General features: G+C 45.7%; 1 protein-coding gene across 9 annotated transcripts in view; it reads right to left on the reverse strand.

Annotated features, from left to right (window-relative positions):
• Nucleotides 1–733: 733 nt before the first annotated feature.
• KLHL8 (kelch like family member 8) overlaps nt 734–26619 on the reverse strand; it is a 202917-nt gene continuing 177031 nt past the window's right edge. For 8 of the 9 annotated variants that reach the window (XM_029599660.1, XM_029599629.1, XM_029599644.1 and 5 more), the window contains one exon: nt 734–1459. In XM_029599660.1, coding sequence (XP_029455520.1) covers nt 1336–1459 — 124 coding nt within the window. In that variant the 3' untranslated portion in view covers nt 734–1335. Of the gene's footprint in view, nt 1460–26041; nt 26107–26619 lie in introns of those variants that run through there. The other variant, XM_029599668.1, reaches the window with a different exon arrangement.

Consider the following 26619-nt stretch of genomic DNA (forward strand, 5'->3'; position numbering starts at 1 on the left):
GGGGAGTGTGAGTAGGGGGCATCTTTGACTCTCATCCAGGTCTGGGAGGAGAGTGAAGACTGAGGTATGGAGAAGAGAGAGGGCTATGGGGCCAGGGGGCTGGAGGAAAGGGAACCATATCTGGGTTGGGAAGGAAGAGCGAGAGGCCTGCTCAGATGTAGGGTGGAAGAGTGTGCATTCAGAAATACTCACCAACACAAATTGTTAGGGGAGATGGAAATACATGGTGCGTGTATTTCGTTCCTGGCGAGTAATTTCTGGAGAAACTTTAGAATCTTTAGCCCAGTGGACTCGAGTCATGCTGAAGTGTTCCCCTTTTAGAAGGTTATGATTCAGCATATCTTAATTTGTCTTTATAACGTCTGGACTCTTTCACCAGCTGCACACCCAGCTGCCCTTAAATTCCTTGAGAAGCCTCCTGAAGTGTTTCAGAAGCACAGGGTCCCACGACAATACGCACCATGGAGAGAACTAAATTCTCTTGGCACATGCCAGGCCTCAAATTATGATGAAATAACTTTAAAAGAAAATAGTGTTTTGTTTTTCTTTAAATAAAGTTCTAATACTTTATTTCTATATACTCATAGAACTATTTCAGCCAAGTCAATGGGGTGCTTCTATAAGCAACTTCCCTTAAAGCAAGCATTGTAACGAAAGCAACACAAAGGGCAGCACCCATAAGAATTAGAGGAATCAGCTCCAGCTACCAAATAAAATAAATCAAATGCAAAAATCCAGCAACAAGAAAAGAAAAATTTAATGTGGAGGCATTTAAAAAGGTAATATTTAAATCTAGAGAACAGGAACAGCAGATTCAACTAGAGCACAGCTGATGAAAAACGCTTACATTTTTAACATGGTTCCACAATGTACATCAAATAAAATAGAAAGGGCAATAAATATATTTCTTTATATACACATCCATATACTGAGCATACATATATTATAATCAGAAAAACAAGTGATTGCCCAGTATTAATTGTGCAGCTCCGGACAGATGTTCCGAAACCTTTGGCACCATTTACATTTAAGAAACTCCACCAATAAAAATGTGGCTTCAAGTGAAAAATCAGTTAAGTTTGTGTTTGCTAGCACTTTTGTCCTGGACGCTACAAGTGTAAGAAACGCTCCATAATCCTATTGCTGGCAACATCCAAATGATCGCAACCATGGCTTTAATCTGGGCTTGGTACTTCATATCACAGAGCGATGCTGCAGCAAATTTGTCAATGCAGTCAAATATGTCACACTGACAAAATCCTTTAAATCAAAAGCACTTGTGAAAACAATGTCCTTTATTCAGGAGCTAAGTTCTAGCTCTTGACGTGGTCACACTCACATACAGTCAACCACATTGCTGGATCCATGTCCGACATCTCGTATTTGGCTGCTGAGACAAGAGCACACAGCAACCCCTGCACCAGCCCTGCAGTGAGACACCGAGCCCACGAGCTCCCACCTAGAACACAATGAACAGGTTTTTGTTTTTTTTTTTTTAAAACTCAACTTGATCATAGCAAAAGGTATTAGTAATTTTATGAATATTTAAACACAGAAAGCAAAATAAAGTATCCCATAAATTAATACAGAAATAGATCACTCACAAAGTAATAAACAGGGAAAGAAAGCCCTGAAATATTAAAATGACAAAATATGTTGATATTCTGAATGCAAGAAAAATGGGAAAAATCACACCATACAATACTGCACTATGTGGATGTCGGGCTTAGAAGCTGCTGGGCTTGGGAAGATGTCAAAATATAGCTTGCAGGAGGAGCTTCCCTTTCAAAATTTGCGACTAGCAAAGTATGCATGGAGATGTAAAAATAAATGACTGTGCATAATTTCACTTCCCTTCCTCTTCACTCATGGCTAAAAGTACACATGGCTACTGCTGTCCACCAAGGGCAGAGCAACTGCCATCTGTGGGGGGGATTTACTCGAATAACTCCTTTATCATCCGGGCAAATCCCTTTGAAAACTGCCCTCTTTATTTAAATGTGCCCATAAAAACAGAACTGGAAACTGAAGCCAAATGTATGTAAGAAATTATTTTATTTACTCTCTCTCTGTAGAGATCTCTCTCTAGGGAATTTTACTGGCATTACAATTTATTGACGACATAATATATAAAGTGTTAAAAGGCCTGACTGATTACAGGATACAACTTTTTTGTTGCTCTAACTGCTGTTTCTCCAGGAATTAAATAAGAATTGCCATGCTGGGTCAGATCAAGGTCCATCAAGCACAGCATGCTGTCTCCACCAGTGGCCAATCCAGGTCACATGTACCTGGCAGATCCCATAAAGGTGATGTAATTCCTGTTACTCACTATTGCTCATTTATTTTGAGAGAAGCCATTTTTTTCTTGATCAGCTTTGGGAGACGTGTATTTTATAGCTTTGTATTTTGCACAGTATAGCTGGAAATGTATTTCTGTTTCTGCTTCTCCAGTTCATCACTGTATGCAGAGTCTGGCTTCTTGGGGTTTCCAGTTCAGGCTTAGTCCGTCTGTTTCTGATTTGCGGTCACCCGTTTTGTATTTGGTGAGAGTCTCTTGCTGTTCTCCGTGTGTGATTGAGATAAGGTATTCTGTCTGCATGTTTCTGTGTAGGAATCTGAAGAAGTCCAGCAGGTTTTGATTTCCAAAAGAGGTACAATATATGCTTTGTTTTCCTTACAAGAGGTATATGCTTTATTGCCTACTTAAATACTTGCAGAACTGCCTTTTCATTGGTAGGGTGGTTGGTTGAGTCTTTAAGTTAGTGCTGCTGTGGCATGGTGGATTTGCTTTGATTTTTTGTAGGGTTTTAAGTTACTTCACAAAGTGCCCTATAATACATTTATTGAGGTGACACCAGATCTAGAAAGTGCAGTTGCTTACCTGTAACAGGTGTTCTCCTAGGACAGCAGGATGTTAGTCCTCACATGTGGGTGACTAACTAGGATGGAGCCTGGCACAGAAAACTTGACAAAGTTTCTAGAAGCTTTGACCTGCACGACACTATACATGTACATGCGAGGTCCCCCTTCAGTCTCGTAACAGAGATAAAAAATATGAGCGAAAAATAAAACAAAACACAGGAGAACCCAACTCTGCGGGGAGGCGAGTGGGATTCCTGAGGACAAACATCCTGCTTCCTAGGAGAACACCTGTTACAGGTAAGCAATTGCGCTTACCTGTAACAGGTAAGGATAAGCAGGATGGTAGTCCTGAAATGTGGGTGAATACCAAGCTCCAGGTTGTCTCCGTGAATAGGAGAGACCAACAGATGCAGAACAAGGTGCCAATGGGCACAACAGAACTGCGACTCTGCTGGTTGGTAGGAGACTGCCTGACATCAACCAAGGGCACTAGGCTGGAAGAGTTGTATTCAGGTGTGGAAAAGATTGCACAGGACGGACTGACCAAATGCACTGTCCTGTCGCCCATCTTTGTCCAAGCATTAGTGAGCCGCGAACATGTGAAGAGAACTACGGTGCGGCCTGACAAATTTCGAAGACAGGAACTGCTCGCAGATAAGTCACAGACATCACCATGACATGCACAGAATGAGCTTTGATTTGGCCAGTCAGCTGAAGGCCTGCCTGAGCATAGCAGAAGGCAATACAATCTGCTAGACAGTTGGATAAGGTGTCTGCTTATCCACTGCCATACCCAGCCTATGGGATCAAATGGCTCAAAGAACTGAATGGACTGTTGGTGTCTAGCTATACATTCTAAGTGGAAAGCCAAGGCCCTCTTGCAGTCCAGAGTATGAAGGGCCTGTTCCCCTGGATGGGAATGAGGGCTGGGAAAGAAGGTGGACATAACAATGGACTGATTGATGTGGAAATCAGTCACTACCTTAGGCAGGATCTTCGGGTGTGTACGCAAGACCACATGATCATGGAAAAAATGCATGCATGGCGGATACGTGATCAGGGCCTGAAGCTCACTGACTCTGCGAGCCGAAGTAACCACCACTAGGAAAATGACTTTCCAGGTAAGGAAGTTTGGATCGCAGGAAAACACAGCGGCTTGAAGGGAGGACGCATGAGCCATGCCAGGACAACGTTAATGGTCCATGGACCCAATAGGGGGGCTAAGAGGGGGCTTCAACTGAAGTAAGCCCCTCAAAATGACCCACCAAGGGCTGCGTTGATATTGGTTTGCCAGCGATGCCTCGATGGTATGGACCAACCACTCTGAGATGGACCCTGACTGAGCTGGTTTGGAGCTCAGATTCTGAAATGTGCCACAAGTAGTCCAACAGTTTGGGAAGGGGGCAGGTGAATGGATCCAGTGCATGCCCCACACACTAGATGGAGATAGCCTCTATTTCGAATTGTAGGACTTCCTGGTGGAAGGCTTTCTAGAGGCCACCAGGACCTGGGAGACACTGGAGAATTATGCTTTCAACATCCATGCCGTGAGAGCCAGCGCCTGGAGGTTCAGGTGGCACAGGGCGCCCTGATTCTGAGTTATCAGATCGGGCGTAGTCCCCAGCCAAATGGGGTCCCCTGATCGACAGATCCCAAAGGATAGGGAGCCAGACCTATCAGGATCAATAAGGTGCCATGAGGATCATGGTCCCTCTGTTCTGTTAAAGCTTCAGCAGGGTCTTCAAGAGGAGTGGGAGAGGAGGGTATGCGTACAGCAGACCCTTACCCCAACAATGGGAGAAGGCACTGCAGGCCAGATGTCCACCCCTTGGTGACAGGGAGCAGAAGCTGCTTACCTTTTGGTTGTATGGGGAGGCGAAGAGATCCTTATTCTGTCCGCCACCCTTGGATTGAGGGACCACTCATGTGGCTGAAAGGAGTAGCTCAGTCGGTCCGCTAGCACATTTAGCGGCCCAGGCAGGTATGTTGCCCAGAGCAACATCCCCTGCGACAAAACCCAGGACCACACCTGCACCACCTCACAACAGAGGAAGAATGACCCCGTGCCTCCCTGTTTGTTGACATACCATGTTGCTACCTAGTTGCCGGCCTGATCAGAACTTCCTTGTGGGACAACCGGTCCCTGAACACCCATAGAGCGTATGAATCGCCCGAAGCTCAAAGATGTTTATTTGGCAGCAGACTTCGTGGGTGGTCCAGAGACCCTGTGTGTGTAGGTTGTCCACATGGGCTCCCCAGCCCTGAGGAGACACATTGGTTGTGAGTAGCATTTGAGGTGGTGCCGCCTGGAAGGGAATTCCCTGTAGCAGATTGGAGATCTTCTCCCACCAGGACAGGGATGTCCTCAAAGGCTCCGTGACTGAGAGAGAAATCTCAAGGTCTTGGGAGGCCTGTTGCCACTGCGCCCCACACATGCGCAAGCGGGTAAGAGGGGTAACATGGACAGAGGCCACCATGTGGCCTAACAAGTGGAGCAGAAGGTGGGCAGAATATGTTGACTGCTGCGCACAAAGATTGCCAGCGAGATGAGGGCAAGGGCCCGGTTGTGAGGCAAAAACTCTTTGGCCTGCAACGTGTCAAGCCTGGCTCCTATAAAGTCCAGCTGAGTAGAGGGCAGAGTTGAGACTTGGGGTAGTTGATCACGAACCCCAAAGATTGCAGTGTTCGCACTGTTAGAGCCAGAGCACTCAGGGCCCCTGGGCGGAAGTCATTCTTGATCAGCCAGTCATCTAGGTACGACCTCGGAGGTACACCCCCACCACCACTACACATTTGGTGAAGACACGAGGGGCTGAAGCCAGCCCGAAAGGCAACACCTTGTACTGATAGTGAGCCTTCCCCACCACGAAATGGAGGTAATTCCTGTTGCCGGAGAAGACTGCTATGTGAGCAAAAGTCTCCTTGAGATCGAGGGACAGAGCCAGTCTCCTCTTCTGAGAGCTATCAGCGTACCCAGAGAGACCATCTTGAACTTTTCTTTTACAAGAAACTTGTTCAACACCCTGAGGTCGAAAATGGGGCGCAAGCCCCCACTTTTTCTTCTGTATACAAAAATACCTCAAATAGAACCCTCGGCCCTGCTGAGGGTGAGGGATGGGGTCTACTGCCCCCACCATGAGAAGGGCGGAGAGTTCTGTCCAAAGTATAGCCTGCTAGGTGAATGAACCCCACGACGGACATGAGGGAAATGTCTCTGGGAGCCGTTTGAAGTTGAGTCTGTATCCCTGACGGACTATAGCAAGAACCCATCGGTCCGAAGTGATTTCCTCCTAGTGATGGGTGAAGCCGAGAAGCCTGCCCCCTACCGGGGGATCTGGCATCAGGCGTATACTTGGCTGACTGTGCTCCCTCGCCGCCAGTCAAAACCCCATAGCTGGGGCTTGCGGGATTGGTGGCTGAGGCCTGGGTTGATGCTGACTAGGGCGGCTCCTAGAGCTAATGCACGGCATGCAAGCTCTGGAGGAAGGAGGATAATATTTCCTCTGCCTGTAAAAGGGCTTCCTGGAACTGGGCCTGGAAGATTTCCTGGCAGTGGAGGAACTAGCAGAGAGCTGCTGAAGGGTGTTATGGTAGTCCTTCAATTGGGCCACTGCATCTCAGACCTTATCCCCAAAGAGTTTGTCACCTGTGCGGGGGAGGTCAGCTAGCTTTTCCTGCACCTCTGGACAGAGGTCATAGGCCCCGAGCCAGGCCATTCTACGAGCGCCGATGCCCACAGCGGCTACTCAAGCCGCAGTTTCAAAGACATCGTAGGTGGACCACACCTCAAGGGAGGAGGTCCTTGAAGATGTCGTGGATGGGAACCGCCACAATCTCCTTAGGAGCGTCAAACTGGAGTACCTCTATCATTTTATGTTGCGCATCCTCCTCTGAAAGCAGTTGGAAGGGGACAGCCTCAGCCATGGCCTTGACAAAGCCCGCAAAGGATAGATCCTCCAGAGGGGACCGATGCCATTCCTCAAGAGGGGAAGGCTCGAAGAGGGGGTTGTCCGAGGAAGACTCCGTGGAATCGTCCCCCCCAGGGGTCATAAGATCCTTCCCTTCTCACTAGGGCCAACGCGAAGTGGGCAAGGCCTGTGCTCAGGGCTCCAACTGCTTCGGAGGTCTAGAGAGCACTGCGGGAATAGACTGTTCTCCTGGCATCGAGGGGACTGGGGGCCACTGGAGGCCAAGGGACCTGGTAAAGGCTCAGAGAACCGAGACCTTGGGAATGTGGCACCACCGCATCTTCCTCCTCCTCGGACCCGATGATAGGGATTGCTCTGGAGGGGGGCATCGGTGGCTGCTGGGGAACCGAAAGTCCCTTGGGCACCGGTTGCGTCGGTAGGGTGCTTAAGAGGATGTCCAGATGTTAAAGCAGAGGTGCTAGGATAGATGGCAGGGGCTCTGGCACTGGTATGGGAACCGGTGGCACGGTGGCTCGATGCTCCGAAGAGCTCTGAGCACCACGGTCTGCATCCTGCAGTCCAACTCCTCCTGAAAGCCTGGAGAGGCCAGGACTGAGGAAGGGGGACGAGGCATCACTTGCTCTTCCTCTGTCCTCCAAGGTGGCACGGTGCCTGGCACAGATATTGGTGGGGAACGTCTGGGATTCCCAGGGACATTGGAAGATTGGGCATCCGTTGGCCAGGGTCGCTTCGGTGGCGGTGCAGCTACCGATGGCACCGCATCAGAATCAGTCGTGCGCCGACGGTGACCGGTGGCGATGCTTGTGGGATCTCCTACTGTGCTCAGCCCGGTCTTTCCCTGGCGCCGAGGAGGCGGAGGATCCCAATGTTCGGGGCACTGGTGAGATCATGGAGGATCTATCACCGTCCCCGCGATCCTTCGAGGAGGTGGAGAGAGGAGTAGCGAGAGGGAGCATATCGAGGGGCTCCCCTCGACCCCGATGACTCCGACACAGGTGTTGATAGAGCAGACTTTGCGAAGCCGAAAAATTTCTCCATCTTATCAAGGTACACATGACGCCCTTTGGGGGTCATCTGGTCACACAACAGACACTCACGGATGTCGTGTGAAGTGCCCAGGCAGAGGATACAAACCTCATGCGGATCCGTGATGGACATGGTCAGTGGGCACCGAAGAAAGCTGGATGATGCCATAAAAGCTACCCAACGTGCGGTCAATGACCAGCGGACACCAAGAGGCGAAGTGCTGGGAATCAACCGCAAAGAAGTGAAAAACAGTGACTTTAACCTACCAAGGAGGCACAGACCGAGAAGGGGGACCTGATGATGGAACCAGGAAAAACTGTACTTTTAGCAAAAAAACAAGAAAGTGGAGGTCCACGAACCATGAGGCAACTACACTGAGGAAAAGAAGAGACTGAAGGGGGACCTCGCATGGAGGTGCGGATAGTGGCATGCTGGGTATGCCCAGTGTGCAGGTCAAAGCTTCTAGAAACTTTGACAGAAGTTTTCCGTGCCGGGCTCCATCCAATGTCAACCACATGTGAGGACTACCATCCTGCTTGTCATAAGAGAATATTCTATTCTCTGGCAAGTACTGAAAGAAAACATCCTAGCTCTGTACCAGCTGTTGGGGAGTTTCTGTTTCTTAAAGTGTGTTTCCTGAACTGGAGGGACAGCATTTCTACTTAGGCTCTGTCCCATGCTGTATAGTTTTAGGTTAATGTTGGACTCTAGGCCCCAGTTAAATGACTATTAAGTTTATTTAATAGCATTATTCAACCAATTGTGCTCTATGGAAGTGAAATGTGGAGTCCAGCATTAACCCAAAACTATACAGAGTGGGACAGAAACCCAATAGAAACTCAGCATCTTCAGCTTTGTAAACACATATTCTAGGTTCACAGCCAACCCCATCAATGAACGCAGAGCAGAACCAGAGCCTTTTTCCCAGCTACCATACAAAAATTAAAATTTAGATTCTGGTGTCATCTCAGTGACATACACTCCGTCCACTACCAGGCACTTTATAAAGTAAAAGATCCCTGCAAAACAAAGAAAAACAAAAAAGTACCTATGTGGCAAACCTGCCATACTATAACAGCACCAACCCTACTTATGAAAAAAGATGCAGACTGGGAAACAAAACAAGCTGGACTGTTTATTTCAACACAAACTATACAACTATAAAAACTAGCAGAATGCCTCAGTTTGGTCACTGTGATGACATTGGTTTAAAACCTGGTCTAGTACCAAAACCTAACTTGGGACAGAGAAGGAAGAAAGAAGATTCTAGGAACACCCTAGGCATGCATGTGCTACCCCAGCACTCGACTATTACACAGTACAATCTGCCACCGACACAGGATCCGGGGGGGGGGGGGGGGGGAGGAGCGACTACTCCCAGTCACTTCTCATAGCATTGCCCAGAGTTTCCCTTCCCCACCCACGCTCCTAATTTTCTGCTGAGAGAAGCTGCAGCAACCTAGCCACACACCACTGGACCCTGGACACAGCAACACACGTTCTCCAGCACAGCACAGCAGCTGGCTCGCCGATGGGGCAAGTCACTGTGGTGCAGACAGGACAGGTGGTGCACTGTGATTTCTTATTTTGTCCTGTGCTGGTTTAAACCCAAGAGCTCATTTCTTCTGAGCTGGCCTGTGAAAACTCATACTAGTCAGAGGGCCATTAGTCAGGGAGCTAATGCTAGTACTGCATGCCAATTGGGCCTTCAGACAGAGAACTAGCCCTGAAAGTGCTAGAATTCTCTGGTCTTGGCTGGGGGGGTACAGACAGAGGAGATCTCTGTGCTGAGACCCTGCTCAAACTCCGGTGGACAGCACAGTTCCTGCAGCTTTCCGGGCACTGATAAGTGTTTAGTTAATTGTTTAATCGATATTTTACCTGTTCCTGGTTGCAAACTAAATATTTTTCTGTTCGCTCTTTCTATCTTTTGTTAGTAAAGTCAATAGTTTTTTTAGTTCTGCCTGTCCTGGACTGATTGATATTCCCAGTGTTTTTGGTATTTAGTCTGTGGGTTCATTTCTAGGAACTGTACGACCCCTTGCATTGTGTGGGCTCGCAGTGTTTCTAGAAACCACCAGGGGCAGGGTAGTTTGCAGGCAGGGTGGTTGCCCATAGGCAAACAGGGCCCAGTCGGTGGGCATGAGGTTGCCAGTGTAGGGGCAAGTATACAGGTGCAGGCAAGCCTGGGCAGTGCTTGGCAGGATCTTCTAAGCGCTAAGGCATTAACATGGCAGTCACACATAGAACAGATCCTCAAATGCAGAATAAATTACCACAATTACAAATAGAATCCTGCAGACAAAAATTTATTTGGCAACCAAGAAGTCAGACTCTTCATGAAGTGCAACATTAGAAAAACAAAAACATTTTCCATTGCACTGTGCCATATACAAAAATCAAAATATGGAACTGTGGAGAAGGAAACCTGGCACTGACCTACTCCATCAGCCTGCTCCATTTCCTGGAGCAGAGCTGGCGCATAAGTTATCTAGGCTGGTGTTTCTGCTTTATTTTCTCATGAGGCAAGATGGGAACCAAACTGAAGACTCTGCTCCTTCTCTTCAGACCTGTAAAGAGGTGGTGGAACGCCATTCTGGGCCAATTTCACATAAATAAAGCCCTGAAAGGGATATACATTTTCCAAAACTGGCAGATAAAATGAAAGCCTTCCATTAAAAAACTGAGCATGGAAAATGCTGGAAAATCTTGGAAAAACAGCAATTATAGCAGCAAAATATGTTGTGTATCCTGTGACTAGGTCGAAAACATAATACGGCCAGAGATTATACTGATTATCACTAGAACCCAGAAATTATCCTTATTTCCCTTTTGTACTTAGTAATTCTTTTACCTCTTAATGTATTCCTTTTTAATACATATATGTCATATCAAGGTTTCTTGATCCTTTACTTGATATCTCTCATATGCAGTGGCTATAGAAAATCTACACTCCTTTCCAAAATGTTCACGTTGTTGCCTTATAGCAAGGGCGGATAAACTATGGCTCATGGGCCAAATCCAGCCCATCAACACTTTTCTTCTAGTCCACCTACTTCTTACAAAAGCTACATTATCTTCAGCCTACTGATGCTCTGACCTGCCTGCCTGCCTGGGTGCCTAACATTATTGAAGGACCAAAAATGGAGAAATTACTACTTACCTGATAATTTAGTTTTCCTTACTGTAGACAGATGGACTCAGGATGAGTGGGTTATGCACCTCTGCCAGCAGATGGAGATGGAGCAAGCTAACGTCACAGTACATATACTCCTGTGGCGACATCAACCCACCAGTATTCTCTTCAAAAGCAACTGTGAAAAGACAAGCAAAAAACTTGATTAAAAACAGTCAACCATTACTGTACTCAACCAACAGGAAACACCAAATTCAGGTAATGAATGTATGTACCCCAATCTAGGGACTGGATGAACACTTACCATTAAACCCCTGAAACACATAGCCCCAGAGGAGGACTATTAAACCAACCATGTGGCAGCCAAGAGCGGGAAGCTGAGTCCATCTGTCTAAACCAAGGAAAATGAAATTACAAGGTAAGTAGTAATTTCTCCTTTCCTAGTGTGTAGACAGACTCAGGACCAGCGGGATGTACCAAGCTACTCCCGACTAGGGTAGGAAGCTGCCTGCAGTCAACACCGCACGTGGAAAGGCTGCGACCTCCCTGGCCTGCACATCCAGATGATAATACCTGGAAAAAGAGTTTAAGGTGGACCATGTTGCAGCTCAGCAAATGTTGACAGGAGACAACAATCTAACCTCCGCCTATGAGACTGCCTCAGCCCTAATGGAATGAGCCCTAACCAGAGTAGGCAATGGCTTTTCAGCCTCCATATATGCAGCCATTACTACCTCCTTAATTCCAGTGAGCTACTGTAGCCCACGAAGCTGGTTCGCCCTGCTTCCTTCCACCATGAAGGACAAACAAGCGATCTGTCTTTCGGAAAGGTTTAGAAAACTCCAGATACCACACGACATGTCTCAACATCCAAAGGACACAATAGATAATACTCTTCCGCATCTTTTCCCTTATACAATGAAGGCAAGGAAATGGACTGATTCAAATGAAAATCCGAGACCACTTTAGGCAAGAAAGAGGGAACAGTATGCAGCTGTATCGCTTCTGGAGTCACCTGAAGAAATGGCTCACATCGTGCAGAACATATCGGCACCAGAAATACAGTTTTCAAGGTCAATAGCCACAAGGAAAGGCTACGCAGCAGTCGAAACATAGGACCAGTCAAGAAATCCAGGATCACCATGAAAGAGATCTAGGCGTCATAGTGGATAATACATTGAGATCGTCGGCTCAGTGTACCGTGGTGATCAAAAAAGCAAAAATAATTTTAGGAATTATTAGGAATGGAATGGCAAATAAAACAGAGGATGTCATAATGCATCTGTATCGCTCCATGGTGAGACCGCACCTTGAATACTGTGTGCAATTCTGGTGACCGCATTTCAAAAAGGATATAGCTGCACTGGAGAAAGTGCAGAGAAGGGCAACCAAAATGATAAGGGGCATGAAACGGCTGCCCTATGAGAAAACGCTAAAGAAGTTAGGGCTGTTCATTTAGGAGAAGAGACGACTGAGGGGGATATGAAAGAAGTCTACAAAATCATGAAAAGACTTGAACAAGTTAATGTAAATTATTTACTTTCTCAGATAATAAAAGGACCAAGGGGCACTCCAAAAAGTTAGCAAGTAGCTTATTTAAAACAAATCGAAGAAAATTATTTTTCACTCAGCGCATAGTTAAGCTCTGGAATTCATTGCCAGAGGATGTGGTTACAGCAGTTAGTGTAACTGGGTTTAAAAAAGGTTTGGATAAGTTTCTAGAGGAAAAATCCATAAGCCACTATTATGGTAATTAATAAGCAATAGTAGCTTCTGATTAATCTAATATTTAGGTACTTGCCAGCTCCTTGTGATCTGGATTGGGCACTGTTGGAAACAGGATACTGGGCTTGATGAACCCTAGTTCTGACCCAGTATGGCATATCTTATGCTCTTATCCAACACCAGGTTAAGACTCCACAAGAAAACCGGTAACCACAAGGGAGGACAAAATCGATTCACTCCCTTCAAGAAATGAGCCACATCAGGATGAGATGATAAGGATTTACCATTGACCTGGCCTCTGAACCAGGCAAGAGCCTTCAGGGAATTAAGGAATCATCCTGCAAAAATTCTTCAGGGAATTAAATCATCCTGCAAAAATTCCAAAATGAGCAGGATCTTCACTTAGTGAGGAAGAAAACCTTGATCCTCACAAGAAGTCTCAAACACTCGCCAAAACTGCACATATGTTAAGGAAGTGGAGAACTTCTGAGCAAGTACCAGTAGCAAGGTGGCAATCACCGCAGAAGAATAACCACACTTCATCAAGCAAGTCCTTTCAAGGGCCATACTGTAAGACAAAACTGAGTTGGATCTTCATGGACAGGCCCCTGCTGCAATAGATTCTTGTGCGGCGGAAGACAAAGAGGAGTCTCTACCATGAGTCTTTGCAGATCCACATACCAGGGGCTTCTGGGCCAATCCGGTGCCACCAGGTGCATCATCTCCCTGTGGCCTTCAATCCTGCAAACTATTCTGCCCAACAGGAGCCACAGGGGAAAGGCATACAGCAGCTTGTCTTCCAGCCAGACTTGTACGAAAGCATTGATATCTAAAGACTTCGAATCTCTCCTGCGTCTGCAAAAGCAAGGAACGTTAGCATTATGAAAAGTTGACAACAGGTCTAGGAACGGAAGGCCCAGTGATCCATATAGGCTGAAACTCCTCATCAGACAACACTCATTCTCCCAAGCCCAGACTCTCCCAGCTGAGAAAGTCTGCTCTTACATTGTCTTTTCCTGCAATGTGAGAGAACGTATCACCTGGAGATGCCCTTCTGCACATTCCATAAGTTGGTCTATTTCCAGTGACACTTGCTGGCTCTTGGTTCCTCCCTGCCAATTCTCCTATCATGCACATCCTTCAAAGCCTGTCCTCCCTCCAAGGGAATATTTGTCTGCTTAGAGAAGGCACAGACCAGCGTATCCACTTTTGGAAAATGCAAACACTCTTTCACTGCTGGATCCAGGGGGTACAGGCCTTCCAATGTCCAACCCCCTTTGAAATTTGCCTCTGGAGCATTCCATTCCAGATCAATCAATTCTTGAATGGCTTCCATAACAGAGAAAAGAACAAGAGGCTTTATGCAAAGAAACCAAAATTGGATTCTTCTTTGGCTCAGACATGGAATCTGCCCCAGGTACTCCCAGCATCTTCAAGGTCTGTCAGTTCATCTCTTTGAAGAACCACAGCATGGTCCAATGCAATTCCAATCCCGGAGGAATTTCCCCATCTTCCAGGGAGTCAGGATCTGCCTCATCATCTGACAGGTTCCTGTCAGGAATACCTGCAGCTAACCAAAGTGTGCTTCAGCACTTAAACCTAGGATTGGAAGAGGGAGGGGGCCACTGGCTGAGGATCCGACCTGACAGGATTGGTCGAAGCTGAGGACTGCGCCTGAAGAAAGGATTGCAATCCTTGAAAAGAACTGTACCCCAAAAAATGCAGAAGGATCCAGGCCAAAACCAGAAGGTACTGGAGCGGCACCCACTGAGCTGCCATCTCCTGAGGAGGAACCAGTCAAGGGAATTCCAAGGTTCGGCATACCTTCCGACAAATCCTTAGCCAGTCCATCATCAGGCTGGGAGAACCAGGCTTAGCAAAATCAGAGGAAGACAATTCTCCCTGAGCCTCTAAGCAGCGCTGATACATGTTAAGAAAGCACTCCAGGCTGAGATGCCCTAATATGACAGGCAACACAGAGAGAAAAGCGCTTAGGTTTCTTGTTCACTGGTGCAATTAGTTCGTCAGTTGACTGAGAAGGTGCATCTAGCCGGCTCGTGCTGAAAAATTTCAAGCACACAAATTTATGCGCACAAAAATTAGGCGCCCCAAGAGTAAGCGCAGCAAACAAACACACAAACAGTGCGCCAAAATATGGGCGCACAGGAAGTGAGCCCAAAACTGAGCGCACAATTCTTACGCAGAGCACACACTGCACACACAGACATTCCTAGAGAGGGCAGGTGAACACACATGGAAGCGCGCAAAAGCACCGCCGTGGCCTACTACATGGTGCGCAGGAAAAAGCCTAAAGCAGGGCTAGCCCACCCAGTTCCCTTAACCCCCATAGGAGTAGGAATGAACATCGGAACGGCACACTGAGTATGGAGACCAGAGGAAGTCCTACAAAACCCCTCTAAAACTGTCTCTGACTGTTTTGTTTTTTTTTTAAACTTACCTGAGCTCAGCCCATCCTTGCTGAGTACAGAGACAGAGAGACGGTCTCCAGCTGCAGGGGGAGAGAGCATCTACCTTCACTGCCACGCTCGGCTTTCTGCACCCTTTGCCTTTAAGCTGTACAATCAGCTAAGTCCATACCAGCAGAAAACCAGCTACTGGACCAAGGCACATATCTGAGGGACCATGGAAATCACCACATGAATTCTCAGATGGGGAGGGACCATCTGGTATCACTGTAGGAGAGTGGGGCTTTTTTTTTTTTTTTAATTCTCCTTCTAAAATCTGAAGCAATCCCCATAGAGAGATGCACGTCCACCATCTGCTGGAGATGGAGAATAATGGCAGCCTGATGTCGCTGTAAGAGTATATATATACTGTGATGTCAGCTTACTCCGTCTCCATCTGCTGGCAGAGGTGCATAACCCACTGGTCCTGAGTCCATCTGTCTACATGCTAGGAAAATCGCCCTTGATGATGCACTGAAATACATGTCAGGCCTTCAATGACATCAGGCATGCAGGTCAGAGTGTTGGCACAGTGGCCTGGAGAAGATGTGCTTTTCAGTTTAATTGTCCTAGTCCCCCACTCCCAAGTGCTGTATACTTGCTGTTTTCCACCACTTATCCTGCTGCACCATAGTGACTTGTCCCAGCTGTGAGCCGGCTGCTGAATGCTGTACTGTGTTGGAGAACATGTGTTGCTGGCATCCTGCGGCCAGTGGTGCCTGGTTTGGCTGCTGCTGCTTCTCTTAGAAGGTGGGGTAAGGAGCGTCATTGGGAAAAGGGAGCTCTGGGCAGTGGTTTGAGAAGTAACTGGGAGTTGTAGCTCCTGCTTCTCCCTCGGATCCTGTGTCTGTGACAGACTGTACTGTGTAATGGCCGTGCTGCTGGGGGTAGCACACATGTGCATGCCTAGGGTGTTCCTAGAATCTTCTTTCTTCCTTCTCTGTCCTAAGTCCGGTTTCAGTCTGGGTCTAATGAGGGTCCACTACCCTGTCCTCCCTAACCATAGAGGCGTGTAGGGAGTCCAGCTAGTTGGGATGGCCCTCAGCGCTGGGGGAGAGTTGCCTGGACCCCTGATGTGGCCCAATTCTGGCAGTGAAGGGGTATGTGTAAAGAAAAAAAGGTGTTTGAAGTCCTGAGTCTAATTTCTAAGGGCCAGATGTACTCATTTACATTTTTCACTTTCTTTTTATTTAAATTATCTCAATACATCAAGTATAACACAAGACAGAAAAACGTAAAGATTGCAGCATTTCCTATTTTGTATCTATGGGAAAATGCATCATCTTGCCCTTAAAAAGTTCTTTTGAGTTGAAGGTTTTGCTGATTTGGATAGAGCCTTGGATCCATGATTGCAGGCACTGTGTGGCTGCTTAGGGTTTGTTTGGTGCACTGTGCTTCCAAGCCTTTCCCCCTTGCTTTTCTCTCATGGGGAACTCCAAAGGGTAACTTCTAAGGGGAGCTCCATCCCCACCCAACCCCTGCTGCCGATGAGAACTTTTAATGTGACACCAGCCCAAAAAAGTTTGCCCACCTCTGCCTTACAGCCTGCAAGTTTGCTGCTTGTATACTCACATCCTACCCCACACAACTGCCAAAGTGAAAAATATATTACAGAAATCCTTAGAAAATTAAGAAATAAAAACATGGAATAGCTTGGATAGATAAGTGTCCACTCCCCTTCTGTAGCAATCCTAAATATTTAAAGTTTTGGTGTAACCAATTACATTCAAAAGCACACACCAAGTGGCCCCACCTGTGTTAAACTGTACTGATTCACTCGACAGGAAAATTCAGAAGCTCATGACGGTTCTCTCTATTGGTTACGTAAGAAATGCCATGGTGGGTCAGACCAAAGATCCATCAAGCCCAGCATCCAACAGTGACCAATCCAGATCACAAGTATCTGGCAGGATCCCAAAAATAAATCTAATCCTTGTTCGTAACCAGGGATAAGCAGTGGCTTTCCCAAGCATACATGGCTAAAAATGGTTTATGGACTTTTCCTCCAGGAACATGTCTAAATACTTTTTAAGCCCAGCTATACTAATTGCTTTCATCATATCTTCTGGCAACAAATTCAATGGTTTAATAGTGCATGAATGAAAAAATACTTTCTCCAATTTGTCTTAAATGTGCTATTAGCTTCATTGAGTGACCCCTAGTCCTTGTAATATTTGAAAGGGTAAATCATTACCTGTTTACCCATTCCACATCACTCATGACAGCAAGTTTACCATAAATGGCATTCTTCGTAGACAGCAGGATGAACTAGCTATGCCACATAGGTCACATCATCTGACGGCGCTGAACGGACCCTTCTTTCTTAGCTCGTAGAGCTTTTCCTCTACTGAACATGTGTGGGAATTCCAGTACAGGCATTGCCTCATGAGCCCCTCAGTTGATTTTAGAACTAAGTCTAAGTAGATAGTACACACTCCAGAGAGGTGGGAGGGTATTTAGCATGACTAATTCATCCTGCTATTTATGGAGAATATAGTTTATTGTAAGCAAACTTTCTCTCTCAGTTACCATGATACTTGGAGTCCCAAGATGAGGATTGCAGCGGAGCACTTACTGAAAAAGTAACCTGAACCCACTGTGGAACACAGATTACGGTGTGAACAGGTTACACAAAACTGCTTGTCCAAATTTACTGTCACTTCTCAATAGATTGTGCAGACAGTAATTGGGATGTGAAAGTGTGCACTGATGACCAAGTTGCAGCTTTGCAGATGTTTTCAATAACATGACTTGCAAATGAACTGCTGATGCAGCCATGGCTCTCACTTGATGAGCGTTAACTGAGTCTGTAATCTGGAAGTCAGCAAGCACATAAAACATGATAAAGTCTGCTAACAAAGTGGACAACATACATTTGGCAACTGCTAAGCGCTGACGGTTAGGATCATAAGAGATGAACAGCTGCTAGGCTTGACTATGTTGCTGGCTTTTCTTTCAGTAGTAGTAAAACAAGGCTCTCTTACAATCCAATGTATGAAGGGCATTCTCACCTTCATGTGCATATGGCCTCGGAAAAAACATAAGTGACCAGATGGCTTGATTTATTTGAAAAGCTGGTACCACTTTTGGTAGGAATTTTGGGTGGGTGTGTATTACCCTATTGTGGAAAACTGCATATATGGAGAGTAATGTACCAATGCCTGAAGCTCACTGACTCTTCTGGCTGATATGATCACAAGGTATAATATTTTCCAGAAGAGAAACTTCAAAGAAACAGACTCCAATGGCTCAAGGGTGGCTTCATAAGCTATGACTGAATGATGTTAAGATCTCATGGAACAGGTGGCTTGGCCAGCAGAGGTTTAGTATGCCATATGCCTTTCAGAAACTTTGAAAATAAAAGCTAGTGAAAATCGGTTTACACTAAGTCGCTGTGGCACAGAGATGCACATTGACTGATGAGGTACTGAGTCCTGAGGAGAAAAAACAACAAGAACTGAAACAGATCCCACAGATCGCAAGTGAATGGGTCCAGGGAGCTTCATGGACAGCAGAATGAGAATAGTTTCCATTTGTAATGTGATCAGTGAGTGCTCAAGATCTAGGCTGTCAAATTGAAAGAGCAGTTTCAGATGATACAGAAGACCCTCTTCTTGAGCCAATGCTGACAGGTCAGTCCCTAGAGGGATTGAAAGGCTGATGGACAGTTGTGTTAGGTTCAAGAACTACACTTCTCTGGGCCATGGGTGGAAACTTTTAATACTGGGTTACTTTTCCCTATGTGTGGGTTACTTTTCCGGGTGTGCAAACAAAAGTACGCTCTCGCGTACTTTTTAAAAATCTGCCCCTTAGTTTTTGGCAGATTAAATTTAATGTAGACAAGTGCAATTTGGATGCCCAGTCTTCTAGTCTCTCAAGGTCTTTATGCAATTTATCACAATCCATTTGTGATTTAACAACTCTAAATAATTCTGTCTCATCTGCAAATTCGATCGCCTTGTTCATTCACCTTTCCAGATCATTTATAATTATACAAGCCGTTAAGCCCGTCACAACGGGCTACATTACATTTTTGTTTTCGGTCCATTTTCGAAAACAGCACCCTCCTACACTTTTTCTCCCTCATTCCCCCTTCCCCCTCAGTCACTCACCCCCTTCCCACCCCTCAGTCTTACTCACTCTCTGTCTCCCACTGCCTCCTTCCCCTCACTCTCACCTCCCTCCCCTTCCCTCAGTCACTCCCACCTCTCTCCCCTTCCCTCAGTCACTCCCCACCCTGTCTCAATCCCATCTCCCTCAGCCCTCCTCCACTCCCTTTTTCTCTGCTCCACAACTTCTTACCCTTCCACTTACTCACATCCCTGTCTCTCACCTCTCCCTCATTCTCACTCTTCCCCACCCCCTACCTCCCTCCCCCTCAGTCCCTCCCTCCCTCTCACTCAGTCCCTCCCCCTACCTCCCTCCCACTCAGCCCTCCCTCTCACTCACTCAGTCCCTCCCTCCCCCCCACTCAGTCCCTCCCTCCCTCAGTTCGTCCCTCCCTCCCTCTCTCTCCTTCCTCCCTTGCTACTGGCCGCCGCTGCCCCTCGTCGTCATTCGCCGCCACCGGACGCCGCCGCCGCTGCCACCGGACGCCGCCGCCCCCCGACACCGCCGCCGCCACCGGACGCCGCCACCGCTGCCGCCGCCCCCCCGACACCGCCGCCGCCACCGCTGCCCCCCGACACCGCCGCCGCCACCGCTGCCCCCCGACACCGCTGCCGCCACCGCTGCCGCTGCCCCCCGACACCGCCGCCGCCATGTTTTTTTTTTTTTTGACGCTGGCTAAGACCGACGTCCTTGCCCGCACATGCGCAGTAGAGCTGTGCTCTACTGCGCATTTGCGGGCCGTCGGTCATGGCCCATTTATAAGGTAGATTAAAAAACATCAGTCTGAGAGTAGGAAGTGACATCATCGAGCACTCCAAGCTCCTGATCCCCTCTGTTAAATTCCAACCTGTTTAAGTCAAGCATCTGTTATCACTGTATAGCTATTTTGCTCAATTTGGTTAGTTAACAGTAACAGAATGGCATCTAAGCAGTTTTCATTTAGCAAACATGCCACTGATTTGGTCGAGGAGCTGGCTGAGCTTGAAGCACCAGGCTGCGTAAATGGATTTAAATTTAGTGGATCATGCACAAGCTTAGTCTGTTGGATACTTTCCCTCTCTAGAGTTGAATTTGGAGAATGGTTTTGTGATATCCAATGTGATAAGAAGGCACTGAGAGGAGAGGATCACCTTGTTGATGGATGGAAAGAATCAGTAAGTGCTGCTTGGAGAAATTTAAAAAACTTAAAAGTATTGGGGAGAAGTAAAATATTGGGGTATATTATTTAGTGTGTTCGTGTGTTTTGTTTTAAATAGGTAGTCAGAAAGGCAGGAACAAACAGAAGTTTATGTGTTTGTATTTCCCAACCTCCCACCCACCCACCCCTAGCTCATCCTTTAATTTATTGGCAGATGTGTTTCACACTTAAAAAAAAAAATCCTTTTAACTTAAACTCAGAAATTCCTCACACCTTATCAAGAGTTTGATCATTCCCTTGTAGGTCACTACCAGATATATAGTGAATACACTAATACATTTAAAGGACCCTATTTGTATGCATTCCTACTCCCAAAGCAACCTAAAACTTAACTAGGAACTGAACAAATTTAAGATGAAGGCAGTAGTCCAGCAGCAACAGGGGGGCCTCCCAGTCTTTTCCATCGAGTGTCACATGTATGATCTTTTACCTGCCGGTAAGAAATGTGCATCCAATGCAAAGAGCTCCTGTCTCTCAGAGAATCTCTGGAGGAGCTGAGGCAGACAGAGAGGTATATAGATGAGACCTTCAGGGACATAGTAGCCAAGTCCCAACTTCAGTCTGGCAGCGCTGGTGCTGCCTTGGAGGAGGAAGATCTCATGATCGGAGAGCATAACACTGGTGCAGCAGGAAAGGATCCTGCTCTCCAGGTGGTGTATTGTCCTCTTGCACTGAGAATGTGTCTCCCAGGGCTACTGCCCAAGAGGGAAGGGTTAGGTCAGCTGTCATAGTTGGTGATTTGATTATTAGGAATGTAGATAGCTGGGTAGCTGATGGCTCGCCTAGTAACATGCCTACCTGGTGCGAAGGTGGCGGACCTCACGTGTCACCTAGATAGGATTTTAGACAGTGCTGGGGAGGAGCCGGCTGTCGTGGTACATGTGGGCACCAACGGCATAGGAAAATGTGGGAGGGAGGTTCAGGAAGCCAAATTTAGGCTCTTAGGTAGAAAGCTGAAAACCAGAACCTCCGGGGTAGCATTCTCTGAAATGCTCCCTGTTCCACACGCAGGTCCCCAGAGGCAGGCAGAGCTCTGGAGTCTCAGTGCATGGATGAGAAGATTGTGCAAGGAAGAGGGATTCAGTTTTGTAAGGAACTGGGGAACCTTTTGGGGAAGGGGGAGTCTCTTCCGAAGGGATGGGCTCCATCTTAACCAAGGTGGAAGCAGGCTGCTGGCGCTAACCTTTAAAAAGGAGGAAGAGGAAGAGGAGCTTTTAAACTATAACAAAGGGGAAAGCCAACAGTCACTCAGCAGCGCATGGTTCAGAGAGAGGTATCTTTGAAGGATACTAATGATGCATTAGAGTTAGGGCATCCCGACAGTGAAGTTCCAATAATAAGAAAAATAGTCCAAGTGCCTATAATTAAAAACTCACCTGAGCTAAAAGATTCCAATTTATCCCTGTCAACAGAAAAGCAGAATGTAAATACAAACAAAAACCACACTTTGAAATGTTTGTATGCTAATGCCAGAAGTCTAAGAAGTAAGATGGAAGAATTAGAATGTACAGCAGTGAATGAAGACAGACTTAATTGGCATCTCAGAGACATGGTGGAAAGAGGATAACTAATGGGATATGGCTATACTGGGATACAAATTATATCGCAAAGACAGAGAGGAGCATCTTGGTGAAGGGGTGGCGCTTTATGTCCGGGGTGGCATAGAGTCCAACAGCATAAAGATCCTGCATGAGACTAAATGCACAATCAAATCTTTAAGGGTAAAAATCCCTTATGTATTGGGGAAGAGTATAGTGATAGGAGTATACTACTGTCCACCTGGCCAAAATGATGAGATGGACAGTGAAATGCTAAGAGAAATTAGGGAAAATAACCAAACTGGTAGTGCAGTAATAATAGGAGATTTCAATTACCCCAATATTGAATGGGTAAGTTAAACATCAGGGCATGCTAGAGAGATAAAGTGCTTGGAGTGGAATAAATGACAGTTTTTTGGAGCAATTGGTTCAGGAACCAATGAGAGAGGGAGCAATTTTAGATCTAATTCTCAGTGGAGCACAAGATTTGGTGAGAGAGGTAACGGTGGTGGGGCTGCTTGGCAATAGTGATCATAATATGATTAAATTTGATTTAAATGACTGGAAGGGGGGGCAGTAAGTAAATCCACGGCTCTAGTGCTAAACTTTCAAAAGAGAAACTTTGATAAATGAGAAAAATATTTAGAAAAAAAAACTGAAAGTTGAAGCTACAAAGGTAAAAAGGGTGCAACAGGCATGATGGCCATTGTTAAAAAATACCATCCTAGAAGCACAGTCCAGATGTATTCTTTGCATTAAGGTGGAAGGAAGGCAAAACGATTACTGACATGGTTAAAAGGTGAGGTGAAAGAGGCTTTCAGCCAAAAGATCTTCACTCAAAAATTAGAAGAAGCATCCATCAGAAGAAAATAGGGTAAAGCATAAGCATTAGCAAGTTAAATGTAAGACACTGATAAGACAGGCTAAGAGAGAATTTGAAAAGATGTTGGCCATAGAGGCAAAATCTCACAATAAAAACTTAAAAAAAAAAATCTGAAGCAGAAAGTCTGCGAGGGAGTCTGTTGGACCGTTAGATGATCAAGGGGTTAAAGGGGCACTTAGAGAAGATAAGGACATCATGGAAAGATTAAACAATTTCATAAGAACATAAGAAATTGCCATGCTGGGTCATACCAAGGGTCCATCAAGCCCAGCATCCTGTTTCCAACAGAGGCCTAACCAGGCCACAAGAACCTGGCAATTACCCAAACACTAAGAAGATCCCATGCTACTGATGCAATTAATAGCAGTGGCTATTCCCTAAGTATAATTGATTAATGGACTTCTCTCCTCCAAGAACTTATCCAAACCTTTTTTGATCCCAGCTACACTAACCACCTCCTCTGGCAACAAATTCCAGAGCTTTATTGTGCGTTGAGTGAAAAAGAATTTTCTCCGATTAGTCTTAAATGTGCTACTTGCTAACTTCATGGAATGCCCCCTAGTCCTTCTATTATTCGAAAGTTTAAATAACCGAGTCACATCTACTCGTTCAAGACATTTCTTTGCTTCACAGTTTACTGAAGAGGACAGATACCCATTCTGGAGAAGGTTTTCATGGGTGATGATTCAGATGAACTGAACCAAATCACGGTGAATCTGGAAGATGTGGTAGGCCTGATGACAAACTGAAGAGAAGTAAATCACCTGGATTGGTTGGTATACACCCCAAGGTTCTGAAAGAACTAAAAAAAAAAAAAAAAGAAATTTCAAACCTATTTCAATTAATTTGTAACCTATCATTAAAATCATCCGATGTACCTGAAGATTGGAAGATGGCCAATGTAGCAGCTATATTTAAAAAGGGATCCAGGGGTGATCCGAGAAACTATAAACTAGTGAGCTTGACTTCAGTGCCGGGAAAAGTCGTGGAAACTGTTATAAAGAATAAAATCACAAAACATTTAGATAGACATGGTTTGATGGGACACAACCAACATGGATTTACCCAAGGGAAATCTTGCCTTACAAATCTACATTTTTTTGAAGGGGTGAATAAACATGTGAACAAAGGTGAACCGGTAGATGTGGTGTATTTGGATTTTCAGAAGGCATTCGACAGTCCTGTATGAAAGGCTTCTAAGAAAACTAAAAAGTCATGGGATAGGAGGCAATGTCCTTTTGTGGATTGCAAGCTGATTAAAAGACAGGAAACAGAGAGGAGGATTAAATGGTCAGTTTTTACAGTGGAAAATTGTAAACAGTGGAGTACTCAGGGATCTGTACTTGGACCGGAGCTTTTTAATATATTTATAAATTATCTGGAAAGGGGTACGATGAGTGAGGTGATCAGATTTGCAGAAAACACCAAATTATGCAGAGTAGTTAAATGAAGCGGATTATGATGAATTGCAGGAGGACCTTTGCGAGACTGGAAGACTGGGCTTCCAAATGACAGATTAAATTTAATGTGGACAAGTGCAAAGTGAAGCATAAAGGGAAAAATAACCCCTGTTGTAGTTACACAATGTTAGGTTCTATCTTAGGAGTTACCACCCAGCAAAGAGATCTAGGTGTCATAGTGGATAATACATTGAAATTGTTGGTTCAATGTTCTATGTTGATCAAAAAAGCAAACGGAATGTTAGGAATTATTAGGAAGGGAATGGCAAATAAAATGGAGGATGCCATAATGCCTCTGTATCACTCCATGGTGAGACCGCACCTTGAATACTGTGTGCAATTCTGGTCTCTGCATCTCAAGAGCTCTGGGAAGTCACTGCTGGGCTTCCCTTTTGGACTGCTTTTTTCGATGAAGGGAGTAGCACACAGGGTTCGTTCCATGATGGATGCAAAGGGCATTCTAAAAAAGGCAAACCTGGTGACCAACTTTTTGACACCCGAGATTTCTGCTCCAACCATTCACAAAGATATACATCCATGCTGGCAACGTGTTGGTAAAAGAAAAAAGAGGCTGTCATTCGGTAGATGAACTTGAATCATTTTTATCCTTAGTTGAGGCTTCCCGGACTGCCAAGATTTTCAGATTTATCCATTAATATAACTAGCACATGGTTTTCATGTTTAGTTTCATAAATTTAAGTTTCACTTTGTGTTGCATCTAATGCATGCAAATATGGTTTATAATTTACAGGTTTTCTGATGCTTGTTTGATGGGGGAGGGTTATTTTTTTTCTCTGGGGTCGATGACCACTCTTCCCATTAGTAAGTGGGATCTGCAAATGGGGAATAGCAGATCTTGTTATGGAGTTTTGGACTGGTGGGGATTTAGGGATTGGGAAGGTATTAGAAATATTTGGGGGGGGGGGGGGGATATGGAGTGAATGCTGTCCTTTCTGTAAGAGGGAAGAACTAAGAACTATGGAAAATGAAAGGTATGCCTGCAAAGCCCTAGGAGTGACCTTGTTTAAGATATTTTAAGATGACTGTTTTTGTTTTGCTGAATGAACAAATATGGGATAGACCTTTTCCTTGTAAACAATGACTACATTTTGAATATTTTCCCTAAATGTTAAGGGATGAAATTCTTTCAGAAAATGACAGCTGGGGGGGGGAACAAAGGAGAGACGAGAGCCTGTGGTGAGATTTCCCCTTCCCCACCCACCTACCATACAGAGGTGCTGATGTCAGAGGAGTCCCTGCCTGCCTCTCATATCTTCCAGGCGGCAGTGGCACAGAGCCGCCGGCACGCTGCCGAAGCCGCGCACCAAATGGGCGCACTCCTTATCACAGATTTGATCTCTGGGTGTTTTCTTTCTATGGAAAGAGAACGGAAAGCTAGGTCCTTCTTAGTACCCCCTACTGTTCAGGGCTCAATGGACCTGCACTTAAATTGGCTACCTGAGCATTCCACAGTGGACTGTGATGGGGATTCTTCTTCAACCTCGGGGGCCTTAAGTCCTGGCATGAGCTTAACCCCTCTACAACCTGGTGCAACTACAGCCACCTTGTGCACATCAACTCCTCAGGTGGAGAATCCCCTCTTGAGAGCTGTGTGGACTCAATTTACAACTAGGCAGAATGACCCTTCTTTTGTTGATTTACCTTTGTCAGTGGGTTCGACATTGGCCTCCTTGCTGAATGAGATTTTTCCTCTGGCTGGAAAGGCTTCTTTACTTCCTATTTTGACTTTCTCAGATATGCCTATTGATTCCTTGGAAGCAAAAGACATTACTCTGTTGGACATTTGGCAGGTAGTTTCTTGGGTTGACAAATCCCTATCTTCCTTAATGTTGCAACTACGCAAAATAACCGAAGGCAAGAGTTAAATTACAAGAGCATGATTTGCATTTGAAAGCTATAGATGAGTTTATTTCTAAGGTGAACTCTCAACAAAGCCTGTTGCAAGCTACTAATGTTGCATATATTAAAGATAGCATTACTGTGTATACTCAGATAGAAAATCTGGAAAACCAGTTTAGTGTGAAAAATTTGAGATTTTTAAATTTTCCTCAGACAAGATTGCTTTCTGCTTTTGAGTTAGTCAAGAAGTATTTAGTAGAGATCCTGGTTATTCCAGAAAATAAATGCCCTCAACTATCTAATATCTATTACCTCTCTATAGGCAGGAGAGTAGCAACAGCAGATGAATGAGTGGTAGAGAGTCCTAACCTTTCTGATTTCCTAGAATCTTCCATTGATGATATTACTACTAGATCCACGCTTC

Source organism: Rhinatrema bivittatum, chromosome 1, assembly GCF_901001135.1.
Source record: "Rhinatrema bivittatum chromosome 1, aRhiBiv1.1, whole genome shotgun sequence".
Classification (NCBI taxonomy): Eukaryota; Metazoa; Chordata; class Amphibia; order Gymnophiona; family Rhinatrematidae; genus Rhinatrema; species Rhinatrema bivittatum.